We start from the raw sequence: 16,608 nt of genomic DNA, 5'->3' as shown, positions 1-16,608 counted from the left end.
TGTTCCTCTTCCACAGGGGTTGAATTTAAGAGTAAACCACAGGGAGCTATTAAGCATGTTTTTTTAAAAAGGAGGTCCAAATATCTGTGATGCATACCCACCGGTCTGTGCAACCGAGAGGTTCTGTGTGTGATTCAAGAAGTCTATGGAAATATTTCATTTGGACAGGGGGAATGCATAAAAAGAAGGAATAAACAACTCTGCCTTAAGCCAGACATAATGCAAACAAATGCACACTTTCCAACAAAACCTGCCAACTTGGTTCATGAAAGCACACTCACATCATCAGTAACTGCCACATGCTAATATGCGCTAGCAAACTTCCTTGCAGACTCTTAGACACCCTTTCATCCAGACTTTAAGTTTATATACACAAGCCTGCAGACAGAAAAAGGTAAAGAATGAAAGTTTAACTTTGATGTTAGAGGCCATGGGGAGAATCATTCATAATATCATTCACACACCAAACTGGCAGCGAAACAGAGATTTAATGATACCTTGGATGAGCTAATACAAGCCCTTTCTACCTCCCAAGAACTCACTCTGTAAGATTAAAATACCAAATTTTCCAAGGTCCTTAATGCCAAAATGTTAATTTGCAATCAAAAAAATAAATTAAGTAAAATTGGGAAGAACAGGAACATCTCATGTAAATTCTGGATGAGGAACCAAGCTGAAGGCATTTATTTTGTGGGACTGAAATAACAATCAGAGCTCTCGGGCAACCACAACAGCGGGCACGGTGAGAGTGAAGCAGCTCCATCCATCATCCGCGGCCCTGTCAAACGTGACATGGTGCACAAACCTGCGAGAGTCGGCCTTGCCATAGCCTGGGGGCTCTGCCAGGGATCCTGCCCCGGGGGGGCTCTGCCACACAAACCGATGGAGGCTCCCTGCTGCCACGTGCGTCCCCAGCACCTCCTGACAGCAGCGGAGCAGCCACGGCCAAGCTGCAGACTGGAAAGCTGAGGCTTCAGGCACATAAAACCAGTCTCTGGAACAAAGCCACAGGGCCAGCTTCTTCCCTTCTAAGTAAGCGCTGAAGAGCTGTTTTCCCTGGCCCGTTCCATCCCTCAGCACAGACCCCGAGTGCAGCAGCTTCAAGAAGAGACGGTCCCCACCCAGACCAGTGTGAGCAGCGAGAGCCTTTTCGGAGGTGCATCTCCCCCTCCAGTCTAGGGCTTGGCTCCTGGTCCATTTCTGAAAGGGCTTCAGTGCTTGAAACGTGTGTGCGGGGGGGGGGGGGGGGGACCATCTCCAGAGGGTCCTACTGAGATCTGTGGATTCTGCTCTGAAGACCACAGACCTGAAACTAATATACTCTAATATCGGGCATTACAATGTGCAAGTCTCTTCATGAGTCCAAGGCACTGGACCCTATTTTAAAAGTAAAGAAATTACCAAGATAACAGTTACCTCTATCACGGGGAAGGAAAAACTACCATCACTTGCAGGACACCCTGAGAAACTTAGATAAAACTAGTACACATCAGTAATCTTAATAGGTTTGTTACACATTAAACAGCAAATACGATGATATGTTACGTTTATCAATTTTACAGTAACAATTCAGGCAGAAGGACACATACAGTGAAGAAGGGAAAGACCACCAGGAGGGGAAGGTCTTTATTGGTACATAACGCAAGTCTGAAGCCAAACAAAAATGTAACAATATGTTGAAACAGCAACAACGACCTTTTCTGCCTCTGCATAAGTGATCTGCCCCAACAGCATATTGCTATTTACAGACAAGTATTTACTATAAGCTCCCATTTAGTCAGACAGTTATTCTGTGTTTGTTTTCAATGACTTTTTCACCTTTCCTCCAGAAACTGGGGCCACAGCTATCAGTATTGCAGTAGGATATTCATCTAAGTATTCATCATCATCTTTTGATGCTTGCTCAGTAGTAGGTAGCAGATTATGATCCATGAAGTAAATATCTTAAACAGATACAGACGCTACCTTCAGAAACTAGACAGATCTTATCAGCCATAACAGGTGAGTCTCCTTCCAATAAAGTTATCACTGAACTATCAAAAGCATAGAATTTTACATTATTAATAAAGCGTTCCTCAATCCTTCGTTTTCTGAAGCCAAATAAGGCAATTTCAGGAAGCAAAACTAAATGCATGACGAAAGAAAAGTGAATGGCTGTCAGGACTTCAAGGTTCAGTGGCATTCTACCACTGACTGCAAATAATGGGTCATTTAAACTCTATTTCCTACAGCAATACTCAGCTTAAAGAGCTACTAAAAGACTTAGGCTGTATCAGGTTTTGGACCTCTCTAAATAAAACCTCAAAGAGAAGGGAAGGTGACGCAGTGGAAGAGAAACACCAAACATTCTCCTGGTTCCACAGACATTCCACTCACTGTTTCTGTCTCAAAAGGAAGATTTACACTATCACCCCTCTATCCAGTCATTACAAAACCATCAAGTGAATTCTAAATGTGTATCAGCTCCATCCCTTGAGCAACTGAACAGCCAGAAACATGGAGAATGAATCAGTAACCGCAGCTCAGGAACCCATCTTCTGAAGCGGGAGATAGATATATAGAGAGATAGAGAGACAGAGAGACAGACAGACATATATTGCTCAAGGTCACTGGCAAAGTTTTTCCTGGGAGAAGAGACTCTTCTTCACTAACCTGCTTGCAGACTCAGACAGCAGTGAGAACGCAGGAGAGCCTGATCTCTGGCCTTCCTCCAAGGAACGAGATTCCCTCCCTTCGCCATCAGGCGCTTCTGGCTGGGGTAGCTGGGCCTTTCCAAGGACGATAGCTGCGTCGTGCTCTTCCGTATGTTCTACCAAGAAGAAAGGCAGAGATTAGCAAGAATGACAGAGAAAAATACCATTCTTTTAAGAAAAAATGAAGTTTTAAAATATTTAAATACCAATGCCTCATTCCCACTTATTTGCTTCCCGAAACTCTCACAGTTTCAAAGGTTTAACTTCTTTTCGGCGTAGTAAAAAAACCCTCCACCCTCTAAGAACCAGAGACTGGAACAGGAACGTTTCATTGTTATGAGTTTCAAACATGAACAAGGAGAGAAATAAAGGGTAAGGATGTTTGTCACGTTTCAGAAGATGAGACTTTCTTTCAGAAATTAGCAAACACTTAATGAGACAGCACTGTTCTCCACTTCTTGCTACCAATTCACTCCATCCACTGCGCGAGACAGCTTGATCGCTTTAAAGTTTTACAGATCAAGTTAACAGGTTTGTTTTCAACAGGGGAAGCATTACAATTTACTTCCTTACGCATTTAAGAAAGACAGTGTCAATCTAGATAACTGGCATTTTCATTTTTTGATAGCAAAAATCATTTCTAGTCAACACATATCAGACACAAATTGTAAAACCGTTCCGTTATTTTTGTGTCAAATGATTTTATCTATGAGAAGATGAGCAGTGCTGTGAAAAGATACCTTCTACCTCTCTAAAGAAAAAGCAAACATAGACTAGGAAGTATGGTATGCAAAGACAAACTTCCCTTACACCATACCCACAAATATTTTCAAATGAGTTATTTATCTAGAAAGTTGCACAGGACCATTAGAACCCTACTGAGGCTTATCTCGCTAACAACCCTTACTACGGCCATTCAGAGAAGTGCCCTGCCCACCCTCACGAGCCAGGCCACGTTCCTGCTCCAACCTGGGACTCTTCTATCCCAGCAGAAACGATCTTGACAGAAATGGCCGAGCAGAACTAGAATTAGAGCGTGGAAGAGCTATGCAGTCTTTGAATTTGTCTACAGTTTGCCCTTTCTCTTCTGCTAAAATGTGTTATTAAATATCAGGAGCACATTTTTGTCTGTTGAAAACAACCGGCAGATAACAGTGAGTCAGTCGTCTAATTAATGACATATAACTCCGAAATTAATCAGTTAAAAATAGCAAAGGTCCTGTGCAATACGACAACCCAGAAGAGGTGTATGACAAATATTTAGCAAACTCTCATGATGCTCCCCCTTAGGCAAAGCAAAAACCTATGTTTAAAATTTATAAAAACATAAAGACCGGAAAACGAACATTTTAAGTTAAAAGATGCAAAACGAGACAATGTAAATCAGGAAGGGAAGATTAAAACATCACCAAAAACAGAGTAAGATTTTCAGAGAGGTTTAAGTTACAGCAAACAACATTACAGTGGAGGGCAATGGGGGATACAAAGGGGTTGGGGTTTGTTTTTTTTTTTTAAAAAAAAAAAAGTACATTTGAATTCTGTAGAATGCCACTGCTTCCATGAGAATCCAAATAAAGGGTTAAGGAATGCATAGGAATGCATACAAGCCTTTGCTCTTAGCAGTTGTGCTTTCAAATGGCAAGTCATCAGCCCGCTGCTGGTCGTCTTCCTTTCACGTGTTATCATTTCCAGTTTAATAAAAAGGTAATTGCTGTTAACAAGGAACACTGAGGAAACAGGCTTTAGGCATTTGTTCCTTCACCCATAAATCTTCCTCTTGATTTGTTTGTTTTTTCTAATGGCTTACAAACATTCAACCAGGTGCAGACATTTGATATAAAACGAGAAACTGAAATTTCAAAGATTATTGAATGCTCAGTGCACAAAAAGCCCCTTGCAGGTTTGTGAGAAGCAGACAAGGGGGTATCGGGTATTTCAGTCACCACGATACAGGTTGATACACCTGATATAACTTATTTTCTACCTGAGCACTCTTTTGGAAAAACTATATGGCTTTACTTCAGCTTCTCAGAGCACAAAGCTCCCCAGAGGCCAGGCACCCAGTACCTCACAGTAGTCGACCTCTCCAGGGAGCATCGCTAGAAATTAATATTTCAAAGTCTGTGATCCCATTATCTAATAACCCATTGCTTCTGTCTCTGCTACAGAAGAGGAACATCACCATAAATTACGTCAAACAAGATAAACTTTATCCTTGAGATTCCTTAATTTTTACCCTTCACATGGAAAGGATTATGCACTGCTTCAAGGCCTGCATGAAACGATAAGGATAAAATTCATACTATTATATTGGTATTTTCATTTATTTTTATTCTTAAGAACTCTGCTAGAAGAGACAGCCAAAGATTAATTCCATTCAGCTAAGGAAGAGCGGGGATTTGTGAAAGCTGATACAAACTACACTGCCATGTTTTCCCAAGGATACAGGCAACAGCACATCCAATTCTGGTCTATGGAATTCTCTCCAAAATTCAGTATGTTGAATTCATTAAAACTCCGCAGGTTATATTAGGTTGAGGAATCCTCTTCTAAATCACACATTCAAAGATATATGTACACTGACAAAGCAACCAGTAACATAAACCAAAGGAAGCTGCACAAGCGCACAGGGAACAAGTTAAAAGCACACACGGGTATTTCTTGGATGCCGTGGGCAGTGAGGATAACAAACATATGCTGGATGCTGTTCCTAACTCATAAAGAACCGAGTAACTGCAGTTGTGCACTCCCACTTTTCACTATGTGAAGTATATAAATACGAAATGAAGTGAGTTAAAGGCAACATACTGTATGAACAGTCCTAAGTAAGCCAAAGTATTTTATTGTTTCAACCTCAGGACAAATAAACGCTTGTTCCAATCCACACAAACGTTCTGCAGTTCCCAATTACCGACTTCCCATCATATTGATAATACAGAAAAGCTGAAACCCAGCAATACCCACAATCACCTTCATTTCCAACTTGCAGATTGTCCGTGCCCACTCTCAGCAGCTGCAGTAGATCTGACTAGAAGCTGAGATCCCACTTCAACCAGGTAATTAAAATATGCACCCAAATCAAGCACATCTATACACAATCCACTAAAATTAAACAAATCATGTATTTATCATGGGTTGTGCTTATGTGTCACACTAAAATCAATGAGAGTCAGTCTTTTTAGGGTCTGTTTGATTTTTGTGCCTGTTTTCCCCCGAAGGACTGTGGGAGAAGAACAATGGGAGGAAAGAACATTTCTTTGGGAATCCCCCACTCATTAGCGTGGATCAAAGAGCGGGACTACATGAAAACAACACTACTAACCTGTGGCCGCTGGCGATTCTTTGACAGTGACTTCTTCTTTGTTTTGAGCACTTTCTGTTTTCCTCTTACCACTTTTCTTCCACCGATTATTTACTTGATCCACCAAAAATAGAAATTCACTTCTGTGTTTGTTTCCTGCAATGCAAGGGTGCGTTACTGATCTCTGCCACCGGCCTCTTAAGCTATGCCATGGAAAGTGAAAAGGATGTGAACAGAAATAAACACAAAACACGGAACTAAAAACATTTTTGTTACAGCAGATGAAAACCAACTCATCACTGCAATATATTCCATATTCTATTAATGATCCAAACCTGTGTTTATGCTTTCACAGAGTTACCCAGTAGCCAAGAACACTTGCACGGAACTGTGTTTGTTTCTTCTTTGTATTATCTTTCTTTTCCCCCTAAACTTGTTCAGTATTGCAGTTACCATTGTGACAACATCTAATATTGTAGTCAGGGCACCAAGCCTGTCAGAGTTGAAGGAGCATCTGGACGATGCTCTTCCTCATACACTGCAGCTCCAGGTACCCTGCAAGGAACGCTCTGCTAGAGAGAAAAGTCTCACAACTATGCTGTGAATTGCTTTAAAGTTACTTTGGGTTTTTCCCCCTGTTCCTGCAGTAAAGCAATGTCGAAAGCCTTTGCGTCATGCTTATTATCCTGTTTTGATTCAGGTCCGCTAAATCACAGTTAACTGCTCTTTAGCATTCTCTTTGCACTTCCAGTCACTTCGTATGTTTTAAGCAATCCTCTGGTATTCAGTCAAAGCAATGTTGGGTTTTAATCTAGATACTTCAAATTCTTTACTCAGAGGCTGGGAAAATACTCAGGATTACCTAACCCTCACTAGACACGAAGGGAACACTGTTGTTTTCCCTACAGAACACACCAACTTCTACTGAAACAGCGTATTTGAGTGCAGCTCCCCAGAGCTGGTACAGCCTGAAAGCCCATCAGCCCTACGCATGGCTTCATCCCGATGCGTTACAGCAAAGGAAGCAACTGGGGATTTCCTTTATTTGGAAGGACTTTCAACAAAATCACTCTGAGAAGCAGATTTGTGTGTATAACACACACCGGGGTGCACACGCAGTGCCGACAGCAAGGGCTGACTGATGACAGCAAAGCACATGTCCTGCTGAATTGGGTACTTGGGCATCAACTTCCAGCCCAGCTGAAACAAACAACTCCCTCATTACTTTTCTGGTTTGTTTCTTTGCTTTTGTTGTCTTTTTTCCAATCAGTCGCTGAATCACCTTCTTTCTCCTCCGCAGGGTGGGGAGAGGCAGGAACAACCCGACCCTCCCGGCAGGCGCTCCCCGGGTTCCCCCCACCCGCAGCTCCCTGTCCCCCCCGCGCTCCCCCGCGGCCCTGCACCTTCTCCCCCTCCTGCATCCCGCACCCCATCCCACCCAGCCCTGGCTCCCCCGCGCACAGCACTGACCCCCTCCCGCACCGCGACGCCTTCCCTCGGCGTCCTGCGCGGGCACCCCGGGGGACGGGGTAGTCCAGCGCCCCGAGAGGGACAGCCCTGGCCGAGCGCTGCAGGGGGCACGGCACGTTAAAATCAAGGCTCTACATCCCGCTGCAGTTGCAGGAAGGGGAAAAGCCAAGAGAAAATCCTATTGAGTTCTGCCCCGCAAAAAGAAGAGGATTTAAACCAACTCCCTCTCCCTGCGCAGCTGAAACCGCCACATAAGGTCAACAACTCCTTTAATAAAAAGAAAGTTCTTGTCCCAGCTGCTCGTGTTTGCGCCGCGACACATCCATTACATAATCGCTTTGGCGCTTCAGTTTTTCCAGTATTACTATTTTTTTGTTGTTTTGTTTTATGGTGTAACTCCAAAGCTTTTCAAGTAAAAAAAGAAGCGTCCTAGCACAGCAAGGCACTATCCAGAGAGCCTGTAAATCACCCCTGCGCTGAAACGACATACCACGCACATTTCATACAACTACAGGCATCTCAGTAATAAAACAACCGCAGATACAATTACAAATATTTAAAACGCAAAACATAAATCAGTAAGCCTCTGACTAACATTGCAAATTAAAAGATTTATAAAATGAAAGAGCAACAGAATAAATGTTTTCTGAACGCATGTATTTCTTTTCCTGTAGACGTTTTTCACTCTTTAACTAGAGGCCTGATCATGAAAAAAGCAGGACGAGGGTGACACGGGGCTGACAGTGTCACCGAGCTCTGCAGGAGCAGCAGGAGCTGCTGCAGGGGACAGTGTACTTAATTGCACCTCCCAGGCACAGCTCTGGCGGATGCTCAAGCAGAGTTCCAGCCAGCGTATAATCCAGCAAGCCAAAATATTAATTGCTATTTCAAAAACACTTCACACACCAAAAAAAAAAAAAAAAAAGGCAAAAAAAATACCAACAATGTAATTTGCAATTTACCAAGAGCATAGGAAATTGTAAAAATGATAAGAAGGAAAAAAAAAAAAAAAAACACCAAGAAAAAAGGGTTTCATCACAGCTCTTCTATCTTGCTTTTCAGCAAGGCTATTACATAGCTCCAGTGTGTTGTGTGTTTCATATGAAATACAGAACAAAAAGTATATGGTTGGGTTTTTATTCAGAACTTATGCCAGAGTTAATTAATTCAGCTATGAATTAGGGACCTAGGGTGCAAATGTTAGACATTAAAAAGGAAAAAAAAAAATCTTCTTCATTGTGTAATAAAGCTTTTTAAAGTCCATCTGTGCTACAGTAAAAAAAAGGCATTTGATAAAAGTTCTTTTAGTCTCTAACTGTCCTCTAAATTTAATGTACAATTCTTTTTTCATGCTCATGATTTCTTCCCTATTGCTTTTGTAAGAAATAATTTGCTGACACTAGTTATCATTTGCCTCTTTGGTCATCACTTTTTATTAGTTTTAAAGCCATATGTTCCCATTTAAATATTTTTCTATTGTCTCTTTTTTTCCTCTCTTTTTTTTTTTTTATATTTTAGATATTCAATTGAGCTGCCTGAGGCTAATTTATTCACTTGGTGATCTTGATAATTTTGAAACCATATCCTTTTAACAGTGTAAACTCAATAAAATACCTGGGTTTGGAAAATTGAGACGGCACTTATTATCTTCTTGTTCTAAAGTGCACACAGCAGAGGAAGAAAAGGAAGGACGGGCACCGCCAACCCCTGGGCACCGGCAGCAGCGCGGTGCTGGAAGGGCTGTTTCGCTCCCCATTCCCACAGCAGGACTGTCTGCAGGGCTGCAACACCAACACAACCAGGGATCCAGCTGCACGAGGAATTTGGGCACGTCCAACATTTAAAAGCAGCGAAGTGGGGTTTTGTACAGGAGGAGCTCCCCGGTGACAGCCCCGCACCCGAGCGGCACGTCCCCTCGGCAGCCCCTTGGCTCCTGGGCTGCTCCACGCCAGCCCCACCACCCCCAGCGGGTCCAGGTCCACAGGGAGCAGGATCGGGATCGGGGCAGCCGCACTCCCGGCAGAGGCAAGCGCAGGCTCCGTCCTGGGCACTGCTCTCTGCGGATGCAGCGCAGCACCCACTGCTACATACGGCGCAGTGCTCTGCTCCACGGGCCGCCGGCAGTCACCCAACTCGGGATTTGCTCTTCACACAGCTACTAAAGCCTTGTGGGGGCAACAGCCAGTTTGGGATTAATACTTTTTAAATTATTTTACTTTTTTTTTCCCCCCCCTGCATTGCATTGCTAGAGATTTCTGTGTGGCAAGAGAGTAACTATTAACCAGTTACTTGGAATTAGAGAAGCTTAGGTTCAAAACCACAAACAGTGTGTGTACACTTAAAAAAAAAAAAACAAAAAAAAAAAAAACATTCTCAGCAACAAAAAGCAAGGGAAAAACTTGCTAAAGATTTAGGCCCTTATTTAGCCTTCACAGAAACCCAACTAAAATCAACAAGGCTAAATCTAGCTGCATTATGGAATAATTTATATGCCTGAAGCAAGGCAAGGGAAGACAGGAAATATGACCATATTGCAGATTTAAATACACCCTTAACATAATCAGAACAAGTTGTCCCTTCGCTGCTCTGCTCCTCGGATGAAGGCAGACCAGTCCGATGCGCACTGACTCTCGTTCTAGCCTGACATGGCTAACGAGCACGTCTGAGCGGGCAAGCAGAGCGCAGGTGAGGCAAAATGAGTGGGAAACAACAGGAAAGAATTTGTGAATAATAAAACACCACCAGGGAGCTAAGTACAAAGTAATGCTTTGTGTGTACAAACACACAAAGAAGGGTCAGGAAATCATCTGTAAAAAGCAGTTTACGTTAGCCATTTCTCCACTAAATTACTATAGCAGGATGCAAGCCCTGCAATCTTCAACTCCCACAGGCGTGTGTGCTGCTAAACTAACCACAAAGGTGGTTAGATGGTTCCAGGGAGAGAGAAAACCCTGGTCCTGAGTTTAAGCACACAGTAAGGATAAACACAGTTTAAAATACTGTGCTTTCCCAGGGTCAAGTTAAGCAGGAATCAGTTCTCTGTTGGGGAAAAAAAAAAAAAAAAAAACACAAACCCACAAAACAAACAACAAGGAAACCAAAAAAGACCACCCCACCCCCCCAAAGGAAAACCACCACAAAATTGTATCATTGAGCTATAGCTCTCGCTGCAATATTTTTCTTAATTTTTGTCTCTTCTTTCCCTTAAATATCTATACCAGTTACACTTCCTGAAACAAATGGTGTTACGCTGCCACGGCAGGAGCAGGTTTAATAACCAACACAAACAGAGGGGACTCGGTGTAAAAGATTAAACAAACCGTAACAACAAAACCAGAAAAAAACCCACCCAGTTTGCACTGAATCCCGGTTGCCTGCACGGGGTGGGGGGGGAAGAGGTCAACCAAAGGAGCAGAGTATTCTTTTTCAAAGATCGCTTCAAAATGAGGGGGCTGGACCGGAGGGGAAGTGAAAAAGGATGCAGGGAGGAGACAGGAACGCGCGAGTGCTTGTGGAGAGGGGTATGAAGGACGGGAGCCAATGCGAGCAGCACCGTGAAACCCTGGATGATTCAAGAACCACAGTATACAAGTAAAATATAGAAAAAGCATTTTTGGCTGAGTTAAAACATACTTTTTAGCAGTAAGGGCCACTTTGACAACTGTAGAAGTCTAAAAAACACAGGGTTGAGAAAACATGCAGCCATAAAATATTTTAGAAATACCATATAAAATAGAAACTACATCGCTTGTTAGTTGCTTGCACATACAATGGACACGCTCTATGTATGTAATTTGCTTGTACATATAATACACACGGATTCACGTGCTGCAAGCCCAAGTTTAGAACTGGCAAAATAATTAACCAATTTACATGAACCTGAGTAATTCAGATTATTCTCACAGAATGTGCCAAAATATCTGGGGGCAAGGAAGGGTGAAATCTGTCAAGCAAAGCACAATCAGCTTCCCCCGCAGTCACAACTGCTCTTCTGTCCTTCAAAACTGGCACCATAAGAACTGCGGAAGAGCCTTATGCAGAGCGGGACACTGAACCAGGGCTCCCTGCCACGGGACAGCCAGCAGCCCGGGGGCTCGAGGGGACACAGCCAGCATGCACGGCAGCTCTGCGGGGGCTCGGGGAGGCCTTCCAGACAAGTTCTGCTCCTTAGTTCTGCCTTAGGGCTCCCAGCAAAACCGTGCAGCTGCGCATCACACATCCAGCGCGGGAGACAGAAAACCCCTACTTTGCTGTCCTTGATGTCCATCACAGACAGGAGGACCATCAAGAAGGTAAGTACAAAGCGCATGAACGGAGCTGTGCCAAGGAGGCCATCAGCTTCCATCTCCGTCTTATCCAGCCCTGGCATGAGTGTTGTCAAACGTCAGTACTGAACAGAGACTGAGTTTTGAAGAGGAAGTTTCAGCCCAAAGAAAGAACTTCAGTTTTGATTTATTAAATGGGTTGCAGGGGAAGCACACACGCATGAAAAGCGCCACTTTTGTGTGTATATTTTGGAACAAAGGAAGGGAAGGCGAATTTAAAAGCAAAATGAAGCGAAACTCGCATATTACTTACGATAATCAGTGTGGATCTCATCTATTTCTTCCTCTGTCTGGTCCTTTGTGAAGGTCAAGCTCTACAGAAATCACACAGATGTTTATTTACAGAAACAAAAAGATGATGAAGTTGCATACTTTAAAACCAGAGACTTAAAACTGGAAGAAGAATCAGCTGTCTGCTTTTCCCCCCACCAGCTCTTGCCACCTCAGCCGCAGACAGTAATATATATTTAAAATATGTACAGCGACATAGGCAGTGTTAGGTTAATGGTTGGACTCGATGATCTTAAAGGTCCCTTCCGACCTCAACGATTCTATGATTCTGTACATGCTGTCTTGCTTTGCTTTCCCAAAGTTAAGAGGGCTAAGCCAAGCCACCCCATGTAACACCCAGCATGTGTGGACCATAAACTATTTCCTAATGCTGGGCAACAAACATGCTCCAAAAGTCACAAAAGTATCATATGTCATGGGAAAAGAACAGGCACTATTGCTGATACGGAAGCAAGGAATTTGCTAGCTAAATCCTAGAGAATTCTAGGAAGCAAAATACTCCCCACACTGCCATGGAGGGTCAAAACCCTCCAATATGACCAAGGGGAACATTTCTCAAGAATTTTTATTGCAATCAAACAAACAAAAAAAAAATGCTCCTACTTAAATGGTTTGGGCATACGAACATCAGCAGTGCAGGAAAAACTGCCCATGGCAAATGAGTGGCATGAGAAAATAGTGTTGATTTTAAGATGGCATATGAGAATTCCAACACACAACCTGGGAATCTGGGAATTCCCATAATAAAGTGATAGACAAACATGTTCAGTGCCCTCTCGACAATTTCTCCTAGCCATCCCCCTCTGAGAGCAAAGATAATTAACTTACATTTTCACCGGTTTTGTTCATTTCAAGCTGAACCCGAATCTTCTCATTCTTTTCCAGCTCTTTAACAACCTCTGCAACTGTTTGAAAATACAGGAAAGGGAGCTGCTAAATGAAAAGATGTAACAGCATGATTTAAATTTAAATCACAAAGAGACAAACCAGCATTAGCTCTCCAACAGTGAAAACTCAGACTCCAGTCTCGGGCGAATCCACATGGCATGGTTTTACACCAGTGAAGCGGTTGTTGGTGCAGAGGCAGCGCTCTGAGCGGCAGTGCCCGGGCTCGGCAGCCGCAGGCCTCGGCCGAGCTGCCCGCAGCTGGTCCCAGCCACCTCCCGGGACGTCACTCTCATTTCCTTCGTATTAAATTCATGGGAAAATATAGCCTTTTCCAATCATATTTGAATCTTTCTCTACCACACTATAGTGTTTCTGTGGCACGCAGGCATGTTTTTTTTATAAAAAGAGTTTCCATTTTATAATATAACTTTAAGTGGAAGATAAAAGAACGACATCTGCTGTTTCTCTTATTTTTACCTCCAAGGACGGCCTTCCAAGGCAACACAGAACTGTCTGCAGACTTATGGCCAAAACCCCTAGTCCAAAGATGAATTACAACCTACTCCAGCAATTAGGTCAGACACCTCAAAAGCATATGAACAGACATAGCTGTGTTTTGTTAACATTTAACTAAAACTACAGCTATGCAAGGCCCTGTAGGGTTTATTTTGACACTTTTACAAATCTGTTTCTACACTTAATCATTTTCACAGAGCTGCTAGGTATTTCTTAAAACAAACACTTTCACTAGACAGTACAGTAGCCAGAGAACAAAAGCTTATTAATCTGTGAAGGAATAAAACCTGTTCAAAACTGGTTTAAGAAAATCCAGGAATTTGGCACCTCTGCTTCCTCAGAAGCTCAGCTCTGCAGCTTATGTAGTGACCTTAGGTTCACTGCTACCGCCCAAAATGCATGTCTGCATCTTAAGTGTGTGAGTTTAATAATTCATCCTTTACAAATAGGGACTGAGCCAGAACTCAGTAAAAGTTTAGCTAGTCCGCCCTAAATAATGCAGAAGTACATCATGAAACCCTTCATCTAGCCAGCACGCATGAAGGTCGCAGACGCTTGGTGCTACCTCATCACCAGCGGCACGTGAAGGATTGCTCCAAGAGCCCAGTACCCACCACTGCGTGAAAGACTATAGGAGACCCGCCTGCTCCCACAGCGTCCGTTCTATCGCACCTCCAGTGGACACGGGGCTCCAGTCGAACCAGCACACTCCTCACACCAACAGCAGGGCCACCCCGGCCCCACCACCCTTCCTCTCCCCCCACCGCAGCTACCGCGGCTGCCAACAGCCCACAGGCACTGTGCTGCAAAACTGCTCCGCTCCTCCTCAGCCATGGGACACGGGGGGCACACCTCCTCCACCTGCCGCCGCTTTACGGCTGCTGCTGGCAACTCACAGAGGGGCTTCGACAGCGTCTAATTACATTTCCAAGATTAACATAAATCATAGCCTGATTGAAACTCAGATACAAGTGCTGTTCTCACAGACTTAAACAACAAACCTCCTAAACTTCTATCATTGCTGAAGTCAAACACCATCTCAGTTCTGTGTGCTGGTTCCCATCCCAGAGACTTTCTGAAGTCCTAGAAAACAATTTTTGAAGGCATTTATGTTTATTTTCCAAAGTACTTAGGCACAAACTGAGCAGTGACACTTGGCACCTAAATCACTTGGGCACTTCACCTTCTGCTGGGGGTAAAAGGGGTGCAAGCGAGCGGCTGCGTGGTTCTAGTTGCCGGCTGGGTTTGAACAGCACCACCTTAGTCAACATCTTAAAATGGTTAAAGGAGCAAAATGAAAAAGCGAATAGTGTTGGCTACAAACTCGCTTTTCTCATACACTTGCTCTCACAATCCAAGCCAAGAGCTGGCAAGTAAAATCAAGATTTCAAAAAGCAGGAGCCTAAAGTTTGGCTGCTAAATTCAGATTTATAGTCCTCAGTGACGGACTTTATTTTTCAAAAAGCACCACATCTGGTGGTTCTGCCTGTTTAATAAAGGAGTTGAACACAGCCCTGCCCACTCCCTCGGTTCCCAACAGTCCCACTCCCAGCAGGACTGGTCCAAATACTTTCTGAGCCCTTCAATACACACAAAACATTCAAAATTGTTAACAACTTCTGGAAGAAATGGCAATACTGTGCTTCAGGACTAAAGCCTCTCTGAACACATGGAATTAAGGAGCTCAAGCTGAGGATGAGGAACAGCATTTCTCACCGCTCCATCTCTGAGGTGCCCAGAGCAGCTCTCGCCAGCAGCAGGACTGACCCCCGCTGCAGACCGGCAGGCAGCTCCAGCCCCAAACCAGTGCAGAAAATACAATACCAGCTATATCAGAGTTTCCAGGACACTGACGGCTTTGCAGCTCCCAGGAGAGTAATATCAGAACACGATCCTGTTAGAAATTCTGTTAAAAGGACTGTTTGCCTTAAGCTTCTAAGCAAATAAAAAAATAATATAACTATAAATCCGGTGTCTATCTCACCCACGCACGCCGGTGTGTTTGTGCTGTTACTCGTACCACTTGCAGAACTGAACGGCGAGATGACAAATGACACATCTTTAAAAAAAGATGCGTGTTTTCATCTTGTGTAAAATAGAACATAACAAGATGAGCTGGGACAATTCTCCCTCTAGCTCAATACATGCTATTCAAAATTTTAAAAAATGGCCACTCTGCCTGCAAAGCCTGGCAGCACAACCCCCCTCCGCTGCTCCCAGCTCCAACCCTGGCATTTCCAAGCATTAAGCCTGAGCACATGCAGCACCAGACTGCTGTTCAGAGGAGGTTTATACTGCACTCACGTTAGAGACTAAAACACGTTCTCCTTATCCCATACAGGTGTTTAGTGCTATAGTATACAGTCTGAGTTTAATTGTATAAAATTGCTGCCAAACACCTAAATTGATATAAACTGCAGCAAAACATTAACGCTTTCTTATTAATTCATTCTACCCTTACCTATTATCTCCAAAAAGAAATTTAATTCTGAAATGAAATCCAATAAAAATATAAAAGTCTCAGTGCACAGAAGGAAGAGAACAAATTCCAAACAAAAGATAAATTAATAATCCATTCATTTGCTAAGAACCTCAGGTATTTCCAATTTTTTTAAGTAAAAGCCTTGGAGTCTAATTTGGAGACACTCATTATTTTTTCAGAACACGGTTAGTAAACCAGGAAGTATCAAAGAACTTCAACACATTCTTGCTGAATACTTCCAGAGTATAGCAACACGTTTCTGGTTTTCCTTAAGTTTCCTTTTTTTACATTAATCTTGATTTGTATAAGATAAGTTCTTCCAGCTCCAGTTTTACCAAATATTCAAGCCAGCCTTATTCCTACCCTGAGAACTAAGAGAAGGAGAAACGCATACAAAGAGTTCGCGATGGTAACAGCTTTCCTAGAATTTCTAACTTACCCGATTTGGGATTTAGAGAATCACATTGAGCGTTATACATGTGCACAAATTCTTGGTGTCTTTTAATGAGCTGCTGCCGGGTCCCGTGGGTAGACAGTCCATGTTCCTTTAGTTTCTTCCTCAAATCACGATCAGAGAGCAAGTTGTAAACAACTTTAGACATAGGCTTCCTTTTGTGAGCAGAACTGCCAAAGGAAAATTAA

General features: G+C 43.2%; 1 protein-coding gene across 3 annotated transcripts in view; it reads right to left on the bottom strand.

Moving 5' to 3' along the window:
* The window catches only part of RAD18 (RAD18 E3 ubiquitin protein ligase), a 60,085-nt gene that overhangs the window by 23,168 nt on the left and 20,309 nt on the right, over positions 1-16,608 (bottom strand). For all 3 annotated transcript variants that reach the window (XR_010072826.1, XM_063348371.1, XM_063348372.1), the window contains exons 7-11: positions 16,406-16,590; positions 12,909-12,985; positions 12,043-12,103; positions 6,016-6,150; positions 2,653-2,809 (exon numbers count right to left, since the gene is read on the bottom strand). Coding sequence is in view for 2 of the 3 variants with exons in the window: in XM_063348371.1 (XP_063204441.1) it covers positions 2,653-2,809; positions 6,016-6,150; positions 12,043-12,103; positions 12,909-12,985; positions 16,406-16,590 (615 nt within the window). In the remaining variant the exon portion in view is untranslated. The remainder of the gene's footprint in view (positions 1-2,652; positions 2,810-6,015; positions 6,151-12,042; positions 12,104-12,908; positions 12,986-16,405; positions 16,591-16,608) is intronic.

The sequence above is a fragment of the Chroicocephalus ridibundus genome, chromosome 10 (genome assembly GCF_963924245.1).
Source record: "Chroicocephalus ridibundus chromosome 10, bChrRid1.1, whole genome shotgun sequence".
In the NCBI taxonomy this organism is placed as follows: domain Eukaryota; kingdom Metazoa; phylum Chordata; class Aves; order Charadriiformes; family Laridae; genus Chroicocephalus; species Chroicocephalus ridibundus.
The sequence above is the reverse complement of the archived record's forward strand: the minus strand, read 5'-3'. Positions and strand labels throughout refer to the sequence as shown.